This window comes from Notamacropus eugenii, chromosome 5, assembly GCF_028372415.1.
Source record: "Notamacropus eugenii isolate mMacEug1 chromosome 5, mMacEug1.pri_v2, whole genome shotgun sequence".
In the NCBI taxonomy this organism is placed as follows: Eukaryota; Metazoa; Chordata; class Mammalia; order Diprotodontia; family Macropodidae; genus Notamacropus; species Notamacropus eugenii.
The window spans coordinates 52,951,019-52,972,246 of record NC_092876.1 but is presented as its reverse complement, the minus strand read 5'-3'; the positions used below and the strand labels follow the sequence as shown (position 1 = coordinate 52,972,246).

General features: G+C 42.2%; 1 protein-coding gene across 9 annotated transcripts in view; it reads right to left on the bottom strand.

The window, feature by feature from the left end:
- Positions 1–1,683: 1,683 nt before the first annotated feature.
- The window catches only part of PRDM2 (PR/SET domain 2), a 194,930-nt gene continuing 175,385 nt past the window's right edge, over positions 1,684–21,228 (bottom strand). For 8 of the 9 annotated variants that reach the window (XM_072608934.1, XM_072608928.1, XM_072608933.1 and 5 more), the window contains 2 exons: positions 5,686–5,846; positions 1,684–3,691 (listed from right to left, as the gene is read on the bottom strand). In XM_072608934.1, coding sequence (XP_072465035.1) covers positions 5,708–5,846 — 139 coding nt within the window. In that variant the 3' untranslated portion in view covers positions 1,684–3,691; positions 5,686–5,707. The remainder of the gene's footprint in view (positions 3,692–5,685; positions 5,847–21,228) is intronic. The other variant, XM_072608930.1, reaches the window with a different exon arrangement.

Here is a 21,228-nt window from a genome sequence, read left to right as displayed (position 1 = left end):
AATGATTGCCTTCCTCACTTGCCAATTTCTTTGCATGGGATCCTTTGCCCCCATCAACTCTCCCTTCCCCTGGGGACAAGTAGTCAGGGTTGGTTTGTGGAGTTCATTAGCACAGCACAGACACTGCCTGACAACAGATGGGTGTCCTTTACTTTTCGGGGATGGAGACAGTGCATCTTTGGAGAACTGAGGAAAGTTGCAGCCTGGAGAGGGCCACTGTTTGCCAGACCCTCTTGCAAGCAGGTTTCCCCTCTCGTTTCAAACTCGTGGGGCTTTGGAATCTTATCAGCAGAACTGAATGTCAAGGGAAGCAAAAATGAAAAGAAAAAACAAACCTCTCTGGCCCAGAGTTTCTGGGTGAAACACAGCCCTTAGCTTAGTCAAAAATGGTCAAAATGGTCTCAGAATGTCTCTCGCCCCCTTCCCCATTCTTTCCTTCCCTACCCTCTCTTGTCTAGTGTTTAAGGAGGAAAACGGCAGGGGAAGGGGGTGGGAACCAAGCCTTGAGAGAAGAACTAGCTATTCTATCACTTTGATCTTTCCCTTTTGTCTGTTCCCTCTGGTTTGAAATAAAATGTGTTTATTTCTTTGGGGAGGGGAGGAGACAGGATGGACAGGGGAAGATGACACATTTTAACTCATTTAAAGTATAGAAATGGTTAGTGGGGAAATGGAGATATGGGCTTGGCTAACTCTCAGTGAAGTAGCACAATCCTTTGATATCTTCTCTACAATCAACCAGTAAGCCAATTCTGGCTCCCATCAATGTTCCCTTCCTAACTTTCCCCTTTACCTCCTCCACTGATAACTACCCTAACCAGATCATTAATGCCCCCACTTCCCAACAGTGACTCAATTTCCCACCAATGCCCTTTTCTCAATCTCATCAATGTCCACTCCTCACCTCCTGTCAAAAGCTTCCCCCAAACAATCTGTTAATACCTCCTTCCCAATCTCTTCTGCCAATGTCCTCACTTTCTATTGATGACTCCTTGAAATATCCCTATTAATGCCCCCTTTTCAACCTCTCATCAATGTCTACCCACCACCTTGACAGTCAATGGCTCCACTGACTTTCTTGTCCTTCCCAGTCTCCCAGTGAATGCTTCTCAAATACCCATCAATAGATGTCTCTAACATCACCTATCAATGCTCCTTTCCCAACCTTCCCTATTGACGTCCCCCCTTTCCATGAATGTCTCCTCCAATTTCCCATGTCAATACCGAACATCCCCCCTGCCCCATCAGTTTCCCAACCCTACCTTACAGGTGTGACCTTCTCCCCTAGACATGCCTGGTGGTCCCCTGGATAGCCCTGTAATGCTGAGAATGTATAGAAAGATGTGACTTCTGATTGGGAGTGAGGGGAGGGAGGAGAGAAGATAGAGAGAAACAGACAGAGAGGGAGAGAAAGGAAGAGAGAGGAGAAAGAGATGGGGGAGGAAAGGGGGGAGAGAGACATTAGTGAGCAAGGGGGGAGAAGGAGATGGAACAAAAAGAAGAAAGCTATGGAGCTCACAAAGGGGAGATCAAGGCAATGGCTCAGCCCCCACTCCCACCTCCCTCGGAGTCAGAAGCTCCCATTCAGCAGCCAGCTAGCCCAAGCTCCTGCCCAAGTCCAGAATTCCTACTGGGAGGAGCCGAGGCTAAGGAAAGGACCTTTCTTCACACAGGCTTCCCCTATAGGTGCACTTCATTTTTGTTTGTTTTTATTGTTAATTTTCTTCACATGGCAGACAAACAACAGAGTCTTCAGCAATCTCACTCAACGTTCAGAAGACCAGCACTGACCAGGAAACACCACTTTAAAAAAATAATTTTTTTTTCATTTTTTTTCTTTTTCATTATTGGGACACTCAGATCAAGAATCACATGAGGAGAGTGCTCAAAGATGACCAGCAAAATTTCACATGCAAAAAATGATTTCCCTTCACTTAATAATCCCTGCCCCCAACAACACTCATTGTTACAGGATAGAAGGAGAGGCTCATGGGCTTTCAGCCACAGAACTCTTTCCCAGGAAGCAGAAATACCTGGGGAATTGGAGGAGGGGAGAGGGATAATTTTGTGAATTTGAACAATGATTGGGACAAATTTTTACCATTAGGATGAGAAAAATCCACTATTTCCATGCTAGAGGATTCATTAATTTGGGAAGGAGAGTGAGGCTTCCATTTTATTATCTACTGAGAAAAGTTTTCCATTGTGTGGGAAATGTGCAAATTCTGACATGAAACTGTGATTCCAATTTTTTTTTCTTGCCCATGTGAGGATTTATCTCCAGGAGACCTTTCTCCTGGACCCATCTCCATCACTTTACTGCAGTTGTTAATTAATTAAATAACACGAATTATAAAACTTTAAAAATGGAGCATTTACAGTCAGGGACATAAATACATGCTCTTAAAATCATCTTCATACATATTTACAGAGTTGGGAGATTAAACCATGGTAGCCCTGAAGGAAAAAGGAAAAATAAAACAAAACAAAACCCAACAGCCCCCAATCACATTATGTCAAGATTCTTGTACTTTGATAAATGTCCTTCACTTTGGGTTTGAACATCAAGCCAAGAATGTTTAATGGCACCAAAATGGTCCCAAGAGAGTCTTTCCACATGGCCTGCCTTGAAAGGCACACTGCCCAGGAACTTCATTGGACCGATTCAAAATCCCAGCCTTCGTTCATCTATTTTTCCTAGGTGTGGAAGGATCTCCCACTCCCACCCCTACCCCATCAGGGCTGTTCTTGACCTTGAAGGTTCTCCACTTTTTCTGTATTTCTAAATGTTTTTTTTCAAGTTCATATGGTACTTGACACTGAGAGCCTAAGGACTTTAGATGCCCATGACAGCATCAGAATGGGGGACAGCAGCAGAGGTGAAAGCATCCCAGCCCACCTTCTCTGCCTTCCCTGGAGAGGCCAGGCCTGAAGGGAAGGACCAGATTCCTTCCAAGACTCACCCAGGCCTGGAGGACTCCTCTAACCCAGAGTCAACAATACAGGCACTGATGGGAGTTTGAAATCTAGAGGTGTCTTATCCACCCAGCCAGGAGAACTGAATGAAGACCCACCAAATCATTTTTTTAGGCAAGAAGGCTTTCTTCTTCCTCTCCCCTCCCAAGGGGTAGGGGAGCCTCAGGTCACCTGGAGAATTTCACCAAGACTCCTTGAGCATCTCTGCCCTCTGGGGATTTCTGCAGAACTTGGAGAAAGGGAGACTGGGATTGGGAAGATGGAGGGTGGGAAACATCAAATCCAGGAACCTTCTCCTGAAGATCCCCCTCAGATGGGACCGAAGTTGGCCACAAGATTGAAGCCCATGCAGGTAATGGCAATGGACGACTTTAGAGGCAAAGACAGGGTCAGGGACTCTTGAAAAAAATTGCATAGACAGAGAGACCCAAACCTGGCCATGACCTTCTGCCCTAGAACATGGGGTCATGATGTCCTTCCCCTTCAGCCCAGCCTGGAAAGGAGACATTCCAACATCACCCTTGAAGGGACCCAGTGGAGTTGGTGACCATTGTGTCCCCCTTGGGCTCAGGTCTCCTTTTTGAAGACAGAAATTCACACACAGAGACACGTCTTTTTCTCTCTCTCTCTCAGGACCAAAGGTCAGGAAGAGCGCGTCATGCATGGCGGCCTTGGGGCCCCTCGGGCCTTGCTCATGCAGGTGTCATCTCAGGAGCTGTGGAGGAGCAAAAAGGCACAAGTGGATTAGGATTCGTTCACTTAGAACCGAGCTCTCACACCAGGGTGAATCTGCCTCTCTGCCAATCACACAAGCCCTTTTCAAGCACTAGTCCCTCTGAGGCTCAGTTCAAAGGCACTAAAATGGTCCCAAGAGAGTCTTTCCACATGGCCTGCCTTCCAAGGCACAATAACCAGGAATTTCACTGGACTAAGTCAAAATCCCAGCCTTAGTTCAGCTACTTTTCCTAGGTGTGGAGGGATCTCCTACTTCCACCCCTAGAAAAGGCCCTTCCTCATCATCCCAGGTGTTAGCACTCTCTACCCAGTGAAATCACTTTACATATATTTCCTGTTTCTCTATTGGCTTACATGTTATTTTCCTATATAAAACACAAACTCCTCAAGGTCAGGGAAACGTGTGTTTTTATTTGTGGATTGCTTGGCAGGTAGGTGGTTCAATGGATAAGGCCTTGAACCCCATTTCAGGAAGATGGAAATTCAAATCCAGCCTCAGACACTTACTACCTGTGTGACCCTGGGCAAGTCATTTAAGCCATCTGCTTCAGTTTCTTCAACTGTAAAATAGGGATCACAATAGTGACTACCTCCCAGGATCATTAAAGCACTATAGAAATGCTCGCTATTACTACTGTCATCACTATTATTGCTACACCTAGCTGTTGTCTGTCCTTCATTTTCAAAGAGGAACAATGAGATCATGGGGGGGGAATGTCCTGATTCTTATATGAACTGGATTTAAGGGAGGCAGAGTTGTGCAAAGTCCTCAGCCTCACTCTCTCTTCCAGAGTCATCACAGTCCAGTGGCAAGAGAAAAGTCAGGATGACTGGTGGTGGCCCCAGATGCAGTGGATGACCTTGGCATCTTTGATATCTGACCAAGCTCTAAGTGCTCCACAGAGCCTGCTTCAGCCGCATTCATGGCCATTGGAACACATTGTTCTCATCTGCCCATCACACCAGAGGAAGTCTTCACATGCTTGGGGTAGATATGCCCCTAACTCACTAAAGGGTTTAGGGCCCATCACTCCCCCAAACCCAGTTTAGCCCATCTGCTATGAGAGTTTACCAGAGTTTGGCCACTGTACATGCTACCAGGAGCTACAGGAGAAAGTGGAGTGCCAGGTGGATCCCAAAGGTGCAGCCCCAAACAGAGCTCAGCAGCCTTCACACCAGAGGTGCTAGTCCTCCCTGAACATTCCCACCCCACAAGCACCTAGTAAAGTGCCTGCAAACAGCAGGCATTTAATATATGCTTTTTGAATGAACTGAATTCCCATCCCTGGCTATCCTCAAAGATTTTCTGTGTGTCAGGCTGCTGGGTTTGTTTGTTTTTTTATTTGTTTTAGGTCCCTGGGGAATTCCTAGATTCATTTTTCCCCATAGCAGTCTCTGGAAGATTCAAGGCTCAATCCCTCCCTTCTCCTCTAACAACCACCCAAAATGGATGAAGTCTAACTACTTGGCCATAGGAAATGGTGAATCTGAGGAATTCAGGGACCATGGGAAGATGTGATGAAATGACATTTAGCAAAGCCAGCATACTGTGAGGACCAGTAGCAAGATGATGCCCTGCAGGGGGCCAGGGTGGGGGTGGGGTGCCAATGAATGTAGAATGGAGCCAAGGGGTTACTAGTAACAGTTCAAGGGCAGAGACTGGGAAACTATCAAGAAAGAGGAGAGGTACAAGGATGGGACCCCCAGAAAGAGAGCTGCCTCTCTCAGTGCATGTCAGCACCCTTTCTCCCACTCCTGAGTGAGTTGCTGAGAGCACAGAGCACGTGAAGGTATTTGCCCAGGGTCACAGTCAATATGGATCAGAGGCAGAATTTGAACCCAGGTCTTCCTGGTTTCAAGATCAGCATTCCATCCACGTGCTGCCTTCTGAACTGGGAAATGACTGGAATGTAAAACAAATGCATCAATGACACAGAAAATAAAATGTGATTTTGCCCCCATCAAGCCTTGTACCTGTTTCCTGGCAAAGAGAACTTTATTCCTTTAGGAATGCTCCTTGAAGGTGGGCTCCTGGGGCTTGGGCCTGGGGCTGGGCCTGGGCCTGGGCCTTCTTACACTGCCTGGTGAGAGGCGTGGCTGAGAGAGGACATCGAGAGGCCAAGCGGAGACTGCAACTGTATGGAGAGGGAGGTAGAAACACAAAAGCTCACTTGCTTACAGAGGGGGATTGTGGGTGGTTCACTTCGGCCCCAGTAGCCTTCAAGAGCAGGCTCGGACCCTCAAAAGGGTCAGAAAGCTTGAGCTCTGCATCACCCCCTAGCCAGGTTCATCTTGGGGGCAAGAGACATCACTAGAACTTTGCCCACAGCCCAAAGGCATCACGAGAGCAACGTGGTAGGCCAGAGCAAGCTTGGCAAAAGATGTTCAGGGGAAATGATATGAAACATCCCCTCAAAGCCATCCACTTTTTAAGACAAATACAGTTAGGAGGGTGGGGAGAGAGACCCCTCACCACAGAATACGCTTGAGGGGGCAAAAGGGAGGAGATGGAGCATCTGGTAGCTTTCTATTTTATCTAACTTGTCTTTAGTGTAGTGGAGAGAGTCATCCTTGGAATCAAGACAATTTGAGTTCAATTAAGCCTTGCCTCTGAAGCATACTGGCTAAGTGACCCTGGACAAGTCTCTTAGCCTCTCAGGTTGGATAGGCAGCTCTCCAAGTATATAAACTGCAGAGAAGGTGCCAATGGGAATTGGGAGAGAGAAATAAGCTTTTATTAGGCATCTACTATATGTGAATGTAAGCGTGTATCTCCTGGGCACTGTGTATCTTATTTGAGCCTCACCACAACCCTAGGAGGTAGGTGCTATTATCACTCCCATTTTATAGTTGAGAACCTTTGGCAGACAGAAGGTAACATGATAACACACCTAGGAAGTGTTTTAGGCCGAATTTGAACTCAGGTCTCTCCGTCTCTAGGTTTAGCACTACGCACTACAGAGCCACCTAGTTGCCTTTAAGAGCTGAGTGAAACTTCCTCAGCCCAGAACTCTCTAAACCAATGAAATCACAGGTCCCCTTTCTCTGTCCCTATTCTGACTACACTACCCAGGTACTAAGTTCAGCTGGTGCCATGCTGCTAAATGCTCATAACAACACTCTAAATTTTAGTGTCCTGCAACAAAGCCCTGTAATCCCACCCTAGTTATAGCTCTGCCATGCCAGTTTAAGTTCCACCAGCCTAGTCTTTGACAATCCAGGATCATATTCACATATACAACACACACACCAAATTTGGAGTCAGCCTGGCACCCTGGGCTTCCTAACACTGATAGTTCCTACCAAATCTGAGAAACTTTCTCGATACTCTGACCAGAACTCTGGAGGCTTCCTAGAAAGCACATTCCTCTTTGAAGTAGGACAGTAGTCAGGCTGACCTGAATACAAATCTGGCCCATTTACTGAGTGACCCTGGAAGTCGCTTAAATGCTTCATATCTCAGTTTCCTCATCTGTAAAATGGGGATAATAACAGCACCTACCTCCCAGAGTTGTTTTGAGGAACAAGTAGAAATATTTGTAAATCATTTTGCAAACCTTAAAATTCAAATTTAAATTCAAATAGCTAGCATTCAAATGCTAGCTATTATTACTAATATTATGATTAACCCTTTTTTCTCTTTTCTCGCTTCTAGCCTAACACCACATGTCATTCTCTCTGTGCTCTAGGAGTCCTACACAAGAAGCAGGAGGTAGTGAAGTGCACAGCATAAGCAAAAAACAAAAAGAAATAAAAATACAAGAATGATCAGGAAATAGTGGACAGCCTTTCAACTTTGAGAGTTGTCAATTTATCTAAGAAGGGCTGGCCCATGGGATCCTGGGAAGGATAGGCTTAGGAGGAGAGCATTGACAGGGTGGGCTGGGGTTTGGGAACCAGGAAGGGGAAGGCATCTTTGCTTTACCCTCCTGCCTTGGGCAAACACCGTGGGTGGCAGGAAGTAGAGTTTAAAATTTGTATTTGTCCCAAATATAGGACATTCAGCTGTGGTCTGGTAATGGCTCAACATGGACCAGCTCTCCAAAGAGAACATCATTCTTAAAAACAGCTTTCAGAACATGGTGTTCTCTGGGTTTCTGAACCATGTCTTTAAAAGTCCAAGCAACACTCAAGGTCTGCTACTAGTTAAAGTCAAGGTCGTTCTGGGGCACATTTCATTTCACTTGAGTGATACTCAAATTAGATCCCAGTATGGAAGTGGAAAGCTTGATACAAGCTCTCAGCACTGAGTCTGGACCCCCAGTGGGCATTCTGAGTTGCCTCCATGATTCCATGGGAAGTGTAAATATTAGGAAGTGAGATGGGTTCCTCAGTACCAGCACTCTGGGGCACCTGGATCAATATGCAGTTGGCATGGAGAGTTGGCACTGTGGATGGAGCATGAGGGATGACTTAGCTGTATGATGTTTTCACAACAGTCCATGATTCTGCACCCCAACTGTGCCTCTTAAAAGCCCTATCACCTCTATATAGTCCTAGGGGTGGGGAACCTGCAGCCTTGAGGCCACATGTGGCCCTCTAGGTCCTCAAGTGCAGCCCTTTGACTGAATCCAGACGGCACATAACAAATCCCCTTCATAAAAGGATTTATTCTGTAAAACCTGGACTCAGTCAAAGGGACCCAAGGACTGAGAAGACCACATGTGGCCTTGAGGATACAAGTTCCCCACCCCAGCACTAGACGCTATGCCTTTTATCTCTTATCCTTCTTTGTATCCCCAGCACTTAGCACAGGGCCTGGCACAGAGAAAACATTTAATAAATGTTTGTTGCCTCCTGATTCAGTCTAAAAGTCCTTTAGGGTCTGTTTTTTTTCCCCCAGAATGGGGGGAGGAAAGTCTGCCAGATAAGCATAGGGATGTAGTTCATACAAGACCTAAGTCTCCCCCCAGCCACCCAAAGGCACCCAAACTGAAAAATCCATCAGACTGCTGACTTATAACCCTAGATGAATGTTTCCATTATACCTCCAAAGGAATTTTTTTCAGAAGGGTAAACACAGCTGTGTCCCACAAGATAGGACCCTTGCTTCTCAGCCCTCCAAGAAAGGTATAGTAGGTAGTTACAGGCACCTACAGGCATGGCCCATGGGAGAAAAAGGCCAGATGTCAAGGACAGGCTAAGTTTCTAAGTTGTCGTCTGTTGATAAGGAGGTAATTCAGTCTCCTCTACAAACCTAGAAACCGAAAATTCATATGGAAAGCCTAGAGATGAGAAGTCTTAAGGAGGTATTATGATCATTTTCTTCAAGGGTTTGAAGGTCTGAGACATGGAAGAGGCATTTACTTTGTTCTGATGGTTCAGCTTAGCCTTAGCAGGCAGAACTGGAGGTGGGGAGAGGGAACAGATCTTGAAAAGAGGCAAGTGTAATTGTCAAGTTGGGAAATACTTCCTAACTGAAGTGAAGATTCCACGAGGTAGTGGGGTTCCCTCATGACCCTAGGAACTGATGCAATGTGAAAAAAATCAGAATCGGGAAAATAATATCTGCAATGTCTCCAAAAATGTAAATGGAGAGAAAGAGGAAAGGAGGGGAGGAAGGAAGGAGGGAAGGGAGGGAAGGAGGGAAGGGAGGGAAGGAGGGAAGGGAGGGAAGGAGGGAAGGGAGGGAAGGAGGGAGGAAGGGAGGAAGGGAGGAAGGAAGGAAGAAAGGAAGGAAGGAAGGAAGGAATTGAACAGTGTGTACTTATAATGACCAAGCTTGGACCCAAAGAAGAAAGGAGGAAAAGCATCTCCCTCTCTTTTTTTAAGAGGTGGGGGATTCTGGGTGTGAAATGGTGCACATGCCAACAGACAAGATGGTTGAGTTGGTTGGTTTTGCTAAACTTTTTCTATTTTTAATCTTTGTAACAAGGGAGGCCTCACTGGGGGAAGTGGTTCACTGGATGGTGGCAAGGATGGAAATGGTATGTTTAGAAATGAACAGGATATAAAAGCAAAAAGACACCAGTAAAATTGAAAAGGAGGCAGGGCTAAGCTCTGCTAAGCTTTTAGTAGAAGCTCTTCTAGGATAAGAAGACTTCATTTGGATCTCAGAGTTCTGACTAGAAGTCAAGATTCTTCTTTCCAACATTCCCATAACAGAGTCATCCAACATCCACTCGTAGATCTCCAGAGATGAGAAACCCATGATCTCTCAAGGCAGAGTGTTCCAGGTCTGAAATGCTGAACCTAACAGATAGCTTTTCTTTATGTGGAATCCTCTGGGGCCAAGGTGAACAAGCCTAATTCCACTTGCACATGAAAGCTTTTCAGAATTTGTTCACTTTAACTTGACAAAAAAGTCAAAGTGAAGGGATGAAGGGACAGAAAGAAAGGTATATATATGTATATATATATGGAACCAATTAGATGCCACTGTTCACTGAAGATGAATCAGGGATGGTGTGGACAGTGCTGTGAGGAGACAAGGTAGGTCAATTAGAAAATCAGATTTAATTTTCAAAATCATCATGATGTTCAACTTTTCATGCAGCTTGATGTGGTGAGAAGAGCACTGGATTCAGCATCAGAAGACAGCTTCAGGTACTGGCTCTATCGCTTGCTGAGTGACCCTGGGTAAGCCATGATCCCTTTGTGCCTCAGTCTTACCACCTGACATCCCCTCCCAAACATCTGTTCCCACTCTTTGGCCCAGCGATCTTTCTATTATCCGTTGCTGCCTCTCACATCCAGGAAGGGATAGAGCTGGAACTCAAACCCATTTAAATTTGACTGTGCCCTTTCCCCTTTTCCATATTTCCCTTAGAAAAGTACAAGACCTTCCAATAATATACCTTAACCCATGAATTTATAGACATGTTATCCCACCCTGAAATGCATATATCTATATACACATGTGTGTATAAGCATATGTGTATATATATGTATGTATATGTATATAGCTTCCTCTCAAGCATCCCAGAGATCTTCTTGGGGGCATGCACCTGTTCTAGTCCTTCATATCTCCTTTGAGCACAGCCATACACTCCAGTTAACCTTTGACTTGGGGCTTTACTGCCCCACTTCTCATTGGAGGGTTATCAGACCGCTTGTAATCGAGTTAAGACATACATATGTGTGTGTGTGTGTGTATATACATATATATGCACATACCTACATACATATGTATAAATGTGTATATGTGTGTGTGTGTATATGTATATATCTGCATATATATATATATGCAAAAGAGGTAACTCCTACTTAATAAAGATTGGGAGGCCCCAGAAAGTTCCCTGGCCTCAAATCTGCCCTGATCATTGCTTTGGTTCCACTTCCTTTGACTATCAATCAAGATTCTCCACAAGTTAATAGCAGTCTATTTTTCTACCCACATCATTTTTTCTGTCTTCCTTATCCCATATATATGCACATACATACACATATGCATATACTATGTATACATAATGCACACATATATATACGTGCACATATATATATATATACATTCACACACACACACACATATATACACACAGACACATACACACACCACCACTATCACTACTGGAAAAAAAAAAAGAAAAAGAAAAACATTCTTATAACAAATATGCATAGCCAAGCCAAACAAATTCCCCCACTGGCCACTTTAAAATTCTTTGTCTCCTTCTGGCCCCTGAGTCCATCCCCTTCTGTCAGGAGGGAGATGACCTGCTTCATCACAAGTCCTCTGGAACCATGGTTGGTCACTGAATTAATTAGGGCTTTTAAGTTTTGTAAAGTTGTTTGTTTTTCCAAGGTTGTCACTGTATCAGTTGCTCCAGGGTTTAACATTCTAGTGCAGATAACATGTAAATAAATAACTAAGCCAAATAAGGTATGTACAGAGTAGATAGAAGTCATCTCCAGGGGAAGACACTGGCATCTGTCCTTAATGTTGATGCCAGGCCAATCTTACTGATGCACAGATCATAGATAGTTCCTCCTCTGCTTAAAAAAAAAAAAAAAAGTTAGAGGCTTAATACTAACCTATGGAGTTGCTAGGGGGCACCAAAGTGCATAAAGTGCATAAAGTGCATAAAGTGCATAAAGTGCCTGGCCTAGAGTCAAGAAGACTCATCTTCCTGAGCTCAAATCCAGCCTCACACACTAGCTGGGCGACCCTGAGCAAGTCACTTAACCCTCTTTGCCTCAGTTTTCTCATCAGTAAAATGAGAAGGAAATGGCAAACCATTATAGCATCTTTGCCAAAAAAACCCCAAAGGGGGTCACAAAGAGTCAGACACAAAAAAACAACTCAATAAAGAAAACTAACGCCTGAGAAAATTTAAACTTTTTGCCTGGCATTCAAGGCCCTCCACAAACTGGCACACCCTACCTGCCTTGCAATCTGTGCTCCAGTCAAATTAAACTAACTCGTTCCCCTCTGAATACCGCCTCTGCATTCCTGCCTCTGTGTTTTTGCTCATGTGTTCATCCCAAGTCCCCATTCTCTCCTTCTTTATGCCTGTTAAATGCCATTTCTTCCATGAAGTCTGCTTCTTGCTGCTTGTGATAAGCTTATCCCTCTGTCTTGTATGTCCCCTTCCCCATAGAATTACATTCTGCAATTATCTCGTGCATTTAATCTGAAACTCTACTGTATAGTTATCCATATCCTATCCTCCTATTAAACTTTACATTTCATGGAGGAAGAGTTCATGTGTCTTATTGAAACTTTGTATTTCATTTGAGCACCTAGTACTGTACTCAGCATAGAGAAGGTGCTATATAAATATTTGCTGCATTAAACTGGTATCCCAAATTCCCAGTGTTATAGCCATTCTTTTCGGTTCATTTTTAGTACAGAATATCCGTTGGGAGGGATCTCAGGAGCCATTGAGTCCAACTTATATATGAAAAGGAGTATCCTCTATGATATTCCTGACATGTCAGTCAGCCTGTGTGAAGACCACCAAGGACGGGGAGCTCACCACTTCCTGGAGCAGCCCATCCCAGTTTTGGATAACTCTAGTTGTAAGGAAGTCTTCCCTTATACAGAACCCAAACCTGCCTCTATCCAGTCACTGCTCCTATCTCTGTCTTCTTAGGCCAAGCAGGACAAGGCTAAACCCTCCTCCCTTTACAGAATAATAGAAGGCTTCTCAAAATACAAATGTTGCCTGAAAGGACATCTATCACCATTTGTCCCCACAAATTATCAGAATATGGATTTACAGACTATCACAGGTTAAAAGAACCTTAGAACACCAAATATCAGAGCTGGAAATAGAACAGGGATAGAAAATGGACCTGAGATTCCATTTGTATGGGGAACTGGTATAGGGAAACACACATATATACATACATGCACACACACGCACAGAGCTGCTTTGAGTCCTGGCTTATATTAAGCACCAGGGGCCAAAGCGGGTGGGGAATGGGTGGGAAAATTATGCCCTTCCTCTAATTCTCTGATGCCTAAAGTGCTAAGGAAGGGAAGAGCAGGAACCTGTGAGGGGACCTTTGCAGACTGTCCTCACCTGCCAACTAGAGAATTATTGCATCAACCTGACACACCCTTCACTGAGCAGGCAGGACACACTGTCCTAGGCATATATGGGACATGAGACAGAAAATAAGAGAGAGACGCATTCAAGACAAAAGGAACAAGTTGGGCTGGGTTGTGGAACATCATGCTCGATCAGCTGAGGGAGATGAATTGATTTCAGAGTACTTGGAAAATGATAACAATTGTGAAATGCTGAAATTGGGAAGGATTAATGCACTGTGACACCTCATTTAGCCAAAGGCTCTGTGCCCTACCATTGTAAGGAAGGCAAAGAAGCAAAGGGTAATGGGAAGAGCGCAAGAATCTGAATAAAAAGATATGGGTTTGAAAGGGTGCCCAGCTCCCTGATGCTTTTGTGAACTCAGACATGCCTCTCTGGGCCCCAGTTTCCTCCCCTGGAAAAAATAAGAAAGCTGGACTAAATAAAAAATAAGAGAATTGCCAAGTTGCAGAGAAGGGACCTCAGAAGCCATCTCACAATCAGTTCTTGAAAAAGAACTCCCTTCTGTAACACAGCCAACAAGTGGTCACATTCTCTGCTCAAAGACCTCCAAAGAGAAGCTGGCCTCTGAGCTGAGTTTGGAAGGAAGCCAGAGATTCTAAGAGGCAGAACTAGATGGCATTGGGAGGAGAGCTCATTATCAGCATGGGAGACAGACAGTGCAAAAGCAAGGACGTGGAAGATGGAGTAGAAAACAAGAGAGTCAGAGAACAAGGAGAGTATGGAGGAATTGTAGAGTGCACCAAGGGAAACAAAGTTAGGAAAGGTAGGAAGGGTTGTGAAGTGCTTCATACACCAGAAGACTTTGTGTTTGATCCTAGAATTAAAAGGGAACCCCTGGAATATAACAAATAGGGGGTAAAAGTCTGACCTGAGCTTTGAGAAGATCACTTTGTTGATTCTAGTATAAAATGGAGTACAGTGGGGACATAATTGAAACAGAGAAGTCAAACTGAAGGACTAGAAGAAACCTTAGAGACCACCTAGTTCAACTAATCCAAAATCATGCTGAGGGTTAGCTGGGGGATTAGTAATAGAATCTAGGTATCTTAGCTCTCAATGTTACACTCTTCTTGGCATTATCATTTCCCAATAATGCAATGTTCAATTCATCAAATATTTATTTATTGCTAAATAGTATTTTATTTTTTCCAATTATATATAAAGATAGTTTCCAACATTCATTTTTGTAAGATTTTGAGTTTCAATTTTTTTCTCCCACCCTCCCTCCCATTTCCCCTCCCCAAGATGGCAAGCAATCTGATATAGGTTATACATGTGCAATCATATAGACATATTTTCACATTAGTCATGTTGCAAAAGAAAAAAAACAGAATAAAAATGAAAAGTCATGAAGAACAAAAAAAAAAAGTGAAAATAGTCTGCTTCTGTATGCATTCAGACTCCATAATTCCTTCTCTGGATGTGGACAGCATTTTCCATCATGAGTTTTTTAGAATGGTCTTGGATCGCTGTATTGCTCAGAAGAGCTAAGTCAATCATAGCGATCGTCGCCCAGTGTTGCTGTGACTGTATACAGTGTTCTCCTGGTTCTGCTCACTTCACTTAGCATCAGTTCATCTAACTCTTTCCAGGCCTTTCTGAAGTCTGCCTGCTCATCATTTCTTACAGCTTAATAGGATTCCATTACATTCATATACCACAACTTGTTCAGTCATTTTCCATTTGAGGGGCATTCCCTCAATTTCCAATTTTTTGCCACCACAAAAAGAGCTGCTATATTTTCCCCCTTTTTTTATGATCTCTTTGGGATATAGACCTAGCAGTGGTATTGTTGGATCTAAGGGTATGCACAACTGTGCACTGTCCTTTGGACATAGTTCCAAATTTTTCTCCAGAATGGTTGGATCACTTCACAATTCTACCAATAATGCATTAGTGTCCCAATTTTCCCACGTCTTCCTCAACATTTATCATTTTCCTGTTTTGTCATATTAGCCAGTCTGATAGGTGTGATATGGTACCCTCAGAGTTGTTTTAATTTACATTTCTCTAATCAATAGTGATTTAGAGCATTTTTTCATATGATGATAGCTTTGATTTCTTCATCTGAAAACTGTCTGTTCATTTCCTTTTACCATTTATCCCCACTGCAGATAATGCTTGTCAATGGTTTTAGATAGATATTACTTATCACATAAAGGAAAGCTCCATTTATGCCTATACCCTCCAGTGTTTTTAATAGGAATGGGTATTGTATTTTGTCAAAAGCTTTTTCTGCACCTATTGAGATAATCGTAGGATTTCTGTTAGTTTTGTTATTGATATGGCCAATTGGGCTAATAGTTTTTTCTAATATTGAACCAGAAGTCCTGGTATAAATCCCACCTGGTCATCAATTATTGTAATCTCTTTGCTAATATTTTATTTAAAATTTTTGTATCAATATTCATTAAGGAAATTGGTCTATAATTTTCTTTCTCTGTTTTGCCTCTTCCTGGTTTAGAAATCAGTCTTATATTTATGTTATAAGAGGAATTTGGTAGAACTCCTTCTTCACCTATCTTTTCAAATATTTTATATAGTATTGGAATTAATTTTTCTTTAAACGTTTGGTAGAAATCACTTATAAATTCATCTGGCCCTAGAGATTTTTTTTTCTTAATGAGTTCATTGATGGCTTGTTAAATTTCATTTTCTAAAACAAGTTTATTTAAATATTTTATTTCCTCTTCTATTAATCTGGGCAATTTATATTTTTATAAACATTCATTCACTTAGACTGTCAGATTTATTGACATATAATTGGGCAAAATAGCTCCTAATTATTGCTTTAATTTCCTCTTCATTGGTGGTGAATTTACTCTTTCCATTTTTGATACTGGTAATTTGGGTTTTTTCTTTCTTTTTTTCAATCAAATTTGCCAAAGGTTTATTTATTTTATTGATTTTTTTCACAAAACCAGCTCTTAGTTTTATTTATTAGCTCAACAGTTTTCTTACTCTCAATTTCATCGCTTTCTCCTTTGATTTTCAGAAATTCTAATTTGGTATTTAGTTGGGGATTTTTAATTTGTTATTCTTCTGTCTTCATTAATTGCATACTCATTCACTGATCTGCTCTTTCTCTATTTTATTCAGGTAAGCATTTAGAGATATAAAATTTTCCCAAAGTACTGCTTTGGTTGCATCTTATAAATTTTGGTGTGTTGTCTCATTGTTATCATTCTCTTTGGTGAAATTATTGATTTTTTCTATCATTTGTTGTTTGACCCACCCATTCTTTAGGATTAATTTAACTTCCAATTAATTTTTAATCTATCTTTTCATGGCCCTTTATTACATGTAATTTTTATTGCCTCATGATCTGAAAAAGATGCTTTAATATTTTTGCTTTTCTGTATTTGATTGTAAGGTTTTTATCCCCTAATACAAGGTCAGTTTTTGTGTAGGTGCCATGTACCACTGAGGAAAAAAAGGTATATTCCTTTCTATTCTCATTCAATTTTCTTCAAATTTCTATCATATCTAACTTTTCTAAAATTTCTATTCACCACCTTAATTTCTTGCTTGTTTACTTTGTGCTTAGATTTATCTAGTTCTGAGAAGGGGAGGTTGAGGTCCCCCACTAGTATAGTTTTACTTTTTCTTTCTGTAACTCACTTAACTTCTCCATTAAGAATTTGGATGCTACACCACTTGGTGCATATATGTTTAGTATTGATATTATTTCATTGTCTATGATACCTTTTCACAAGGTGTAGTTTCCTTCCTTGCTCTTTTAATTAGAACTACTTTTGCTCTTGCTACGTCTGAGATCAGGACTTATACCCCTGCTAATATACTTCAGCTACAGCATTATATGTTCTGCTCTCCCCTTGTACCTTTACTCTCTGTATATCTCTCTCCTTCAAATGTTTCTTTTAAAAAACATATTGTAGGATTTTGGTTTTTTAATCTACTTTACTATTTGCTTTCATTTTATGGGAGAATCCATCCCATTCACATTCACAGTTATGATTACTGTGTATTTCACTCCATCATATCCCCCCACCTTTTACAGTTTTCTCTCTCTTTTCATCCTGTCCCTCCTAACCAATGTTTCGCTTCATCACCTTTTTTTGCACCACATTCCCAAACTTCCCTCCCTTCTCTCAACCCTCCTCCCTTTTCTCTTCCCTTTCCCTTTTTACTTCTTCCCTCTCTTCTATCAAGCTCCATTTTATTTCCCCTTTTCCCTCCTATTTCCCTATAGGGTAAGATAGATTTCTCTACCCAAAGGAGTGTGAATTTTATTCCCTCTTTGAGCTAAATTCAATGAAAGCAAGGTTCAAACAACGCTCACTGCCTCCCTTCTCCCCCACTCCTGTAATAGGCCTTTCATGCTTCTTAATGTGATATGATTTACCCCATTCTGCCTCCCTTTCCTCTTCTCCCTGTATAATCCTTTTTTTCACCCTTTAATTTTTTGGATCACCACATCAAAGTCAATTTATACTCATATCCTCTAAGTACACTCCTTCCTAACTGCCCTAATAGAGATTAGGTTAAGAATTATAAGTATCACCTTCCCATGTATGGACGTAAACAGTTTGACCTTATTGACTAGTGTAGGGTTTTTTTTCCTTTTCCTGTTTACCTTTTTATGTTTCTCTTGAGTCTTGTATTTGAAGATCAAATTTTCTGTTCAGCTCTGGTCATTTCATAAGGTAAATTTGAAAGTCCCCTATTTCATTGAATGTCCATCTTTTCCCCTGAATTATGCTCAGTTTTGCTAGGTAGTTGATTCTTGATTGTAATCCAAGCTCTTGTGCATTTTGGAATATCATATTACAAACCTTCTGATCCTCTGAAGATTTAATTTAATGCTAAATCCTGTGTAATCCTGACTGTGGCTCCTTGATATGTGAATTGTTTCTTTCTGGCTGTTTGCAGATTTTTCTCTTAGATCTGACAGTTCTGAAATTTATAATATCCCTTGGAGTTTTCATTTGGTAATGTCTTTCAGGAGGTGATCAGTGGATTTTTTCAATGACTGTTTTACCCTCTGGTTCTAGAATCTCAGGGCAGTTTTCCTTGATAATTTCTTGAAAGATGGTGTCCAGGCTCTTTTTTATCATGGTTTTCAGGTAGTCTAATAATTCTTAAATTCTCTCTCCTGGATCTATTTTCCAGGTCAGTTGTTTTTCCAATGAGGTATTTTACATTTTCTTCTATTTCTTCCTTCTCTTGATTTTGTTTGACTGATTCTTGATGTCTTGAGTCATTAGCTTCTCCTTGACCAATTCTAGTTTTAAAGCAATTATCCTTAGTTAGCTTTTTGTTCCTCCTTTTCCATTTGGCCAATTCTACCTTTAAAGGAGTTTTTTCTTCAGTGGATTTTTTTTTCCCCATTTGGTCAATTCTATTTTTTAAGGAATTGTTTGCTTCAGTCAACTTTTGTGCTTCCTCTTTCAAGCTGTTGACTCTTTTTCATAATTCTCTTGCATAATCTCTCATCTTTTCCCAATTTTTCTTCTCTCGCTCTTACTTGATTTTTAAAATCTCTTTTTTTTTTTGAGCTCCTCTAAGAGGACTTTTTGGGTTCGAGACCAATTCATATTCCCCATTGAGGCTGTGCATGCAGGCATTTTGACATTGTTGTCCTCTTCTGAGTTTGTGTTTTGGTCTCCCCTGTCACCCCAATAGCTTTTTATGGTCAAGGACCTTGTTTTTTGCTAGTTGAACTCTATTCCTAGGTTACAGGGGCACTGTTCCAAGCTTCTTGCACTAGGCGCCAGAGGTCTGGGCACTGCCTTTCTGTCCTGGAGCCTCTGGTGCTGGTGGCTTGCCTCCTATGCTAGGGTGGCCCAGCCTAGTCACATCTTTGGGGCCCTGAGTTCTGGGGCTGGCAATTTGACTGCTTCCCTGGGGCTGGAAGCTTCACAAGTGGCCTGCTGAGCCAGAATCTCCAGGCCTTGATTGCTTATCTGTGCTGTGGCTAAGAGCCTCTCACCTGCTGGTCCAGACGCTACCTCACTGGGCTGAGCTCCCCTTTCACCCAAATGACACAGACCTTTTCTGAAGTCCTTATAAGTTATTTTGGACTGGAAAATTGTTTTACTCCACCTTTTTGTGGATTCTGTCATCTTAGAATTCTTTGAGAGGTTTGATTTCCAAGGGAAACTGGGGAGAGTTCAGACAACTTCCTGGCTTCTCTCTACCATCCTGGCTCAGCCCCCTCATCAAATATTTATTAGGGGACTATTATATTGTAGGTGCCAAGGGTACAAAGATAAAAGTCCTTGCCCTCAAGAGGTTGATATTCTGCTAAATGGTAGAGTGGAGAGATCAGTGAATTCAGATAAAGGACCTGGCTTCCTATCCTGCTAACTACTAGCCAAATGATCCTGGGCAAGTCACTTCATTTTCTGGCTTCAGTTTCCCCATTTAGACAATGAAGGGAGGCAAACATATGGGCTTTAAGTCCTCTTCCGCCTCTAATTCTTAAGGTCCTATAATAATAAATGTCTTTCTTTTTCTTATTTTTATCCCCAGCACTTACACAGTGCTGGGCACATAGTAACAATTTTTTTATTAATTAATAATATCATAATAAATATTTGTGACTAAGGGAAGCATTGTGTTGCACATTGAAATGGACTCAAGAGGTTGGGAAGAGGAAGGCAGGTTTTTGGGGCAAGGAGAGGAAAGGAAGGACTAAGCAGGTTCAAGGGGAAGGAGTTTATAAGGTCACTGAAAACAATTTCAAAGAGAGATAAGACAATCTGAGTGAGAAGTCTCACGGGGGACACAGTCAGACCCTACAATTTTCCCATGTCCCCTTAAGGATAAAATTGGGTATTTGTTTAGTTTGCTGCATTTTTTGCCATTGGCTTTTAATTAACCTCAAGGGAGCTTTGGAGCACAACACTATAGATAGGTTATCCTGGTCACTGAAACATAGAATGTAAGAGCTTGGAGAGACCTTAGAGCAGAATGTCAGTGCTCAGAGGGTCTTTATAAGACTGAACATCAGAGTTAGGAGGGAGAGACCTCAGAACTTAGAATGTCAGAGCTAAAATGGATGGTAGAATATGGAATGCCAGAGCTGAGAAGGGCCTTAGAACAGGGAATGTCAGAGTAGGGAGAGACCTTAGAACACAGAATGTCAGAACTGGGAAGGACCTTATCACAGGGAATGTCCGAGTTGAGTTGGGAGAGGCCTTAGAACATTGAACGTCAGAGCAGAGGATCCTTAGAACACAGGATGTCAAAGCTGGGAGGGCCCTTAGAACACACAATGTCAGAGCCAGGAAGGGCCTTAGAACACAGAATGTCAGAGCTGGATGGTGTTTTGCAATACAGAATGTCAGAAGTGGGGGGAAGAGATCTCAGAACAAAGGTTTACAAAGTGCTTTTCTCTGTGCAGGCCTATGAATATAGATGTAAGGCAGATATCATATGCATTATTATTCCTATTTTACAAAGGACAAAACCCAGGCTTCAAAGTTAAGTGACTTGTCCAAGGTCAGAGTCAGCATTTAAACATGGGTCTCCTGACTCCAAGTTTGAAGTTCCTCCCAGTGCACATGCCTTGCAACCAGCTGTCCCCTGTGCCTGGCATGCTCTCCTTCCTTGCCTCTGTTTCTTTACATCTCCAAGTTCCTTGAAAGCTCAGTTCAAACACTACCTCCCACATGGGGCCTTTCCTGTTTTCCTAGTTGTTAGTGTCTCCTCCCTAAACTACCTCATCTTTAGTTTGCATAAGTCTTGGATATATTTATATATATGCATAGGATTTGTACATAGTATTATAGACTCACAAAACTGGAGCCTTGAAGGAACTCTCTAGTCCAAGAGTCTATACTATGTGCCTGTGAAATAGGTTCTGCCAGCTGGGAGCTAACATTCTGATGCAGGAGACGATATGCACACGAGAACAGATGGGAAGTAGACAAAATGTATACGGTACAAGGTAGTTTGGGGAAGGTTAGGGTAGCAGGAAAGGCTTCCTGAAGAAGGTGGGACTTGAACTGAAGGAAGCCAGGGATAAAGGTGAAAACCAGAAGTAGAAGTAAAG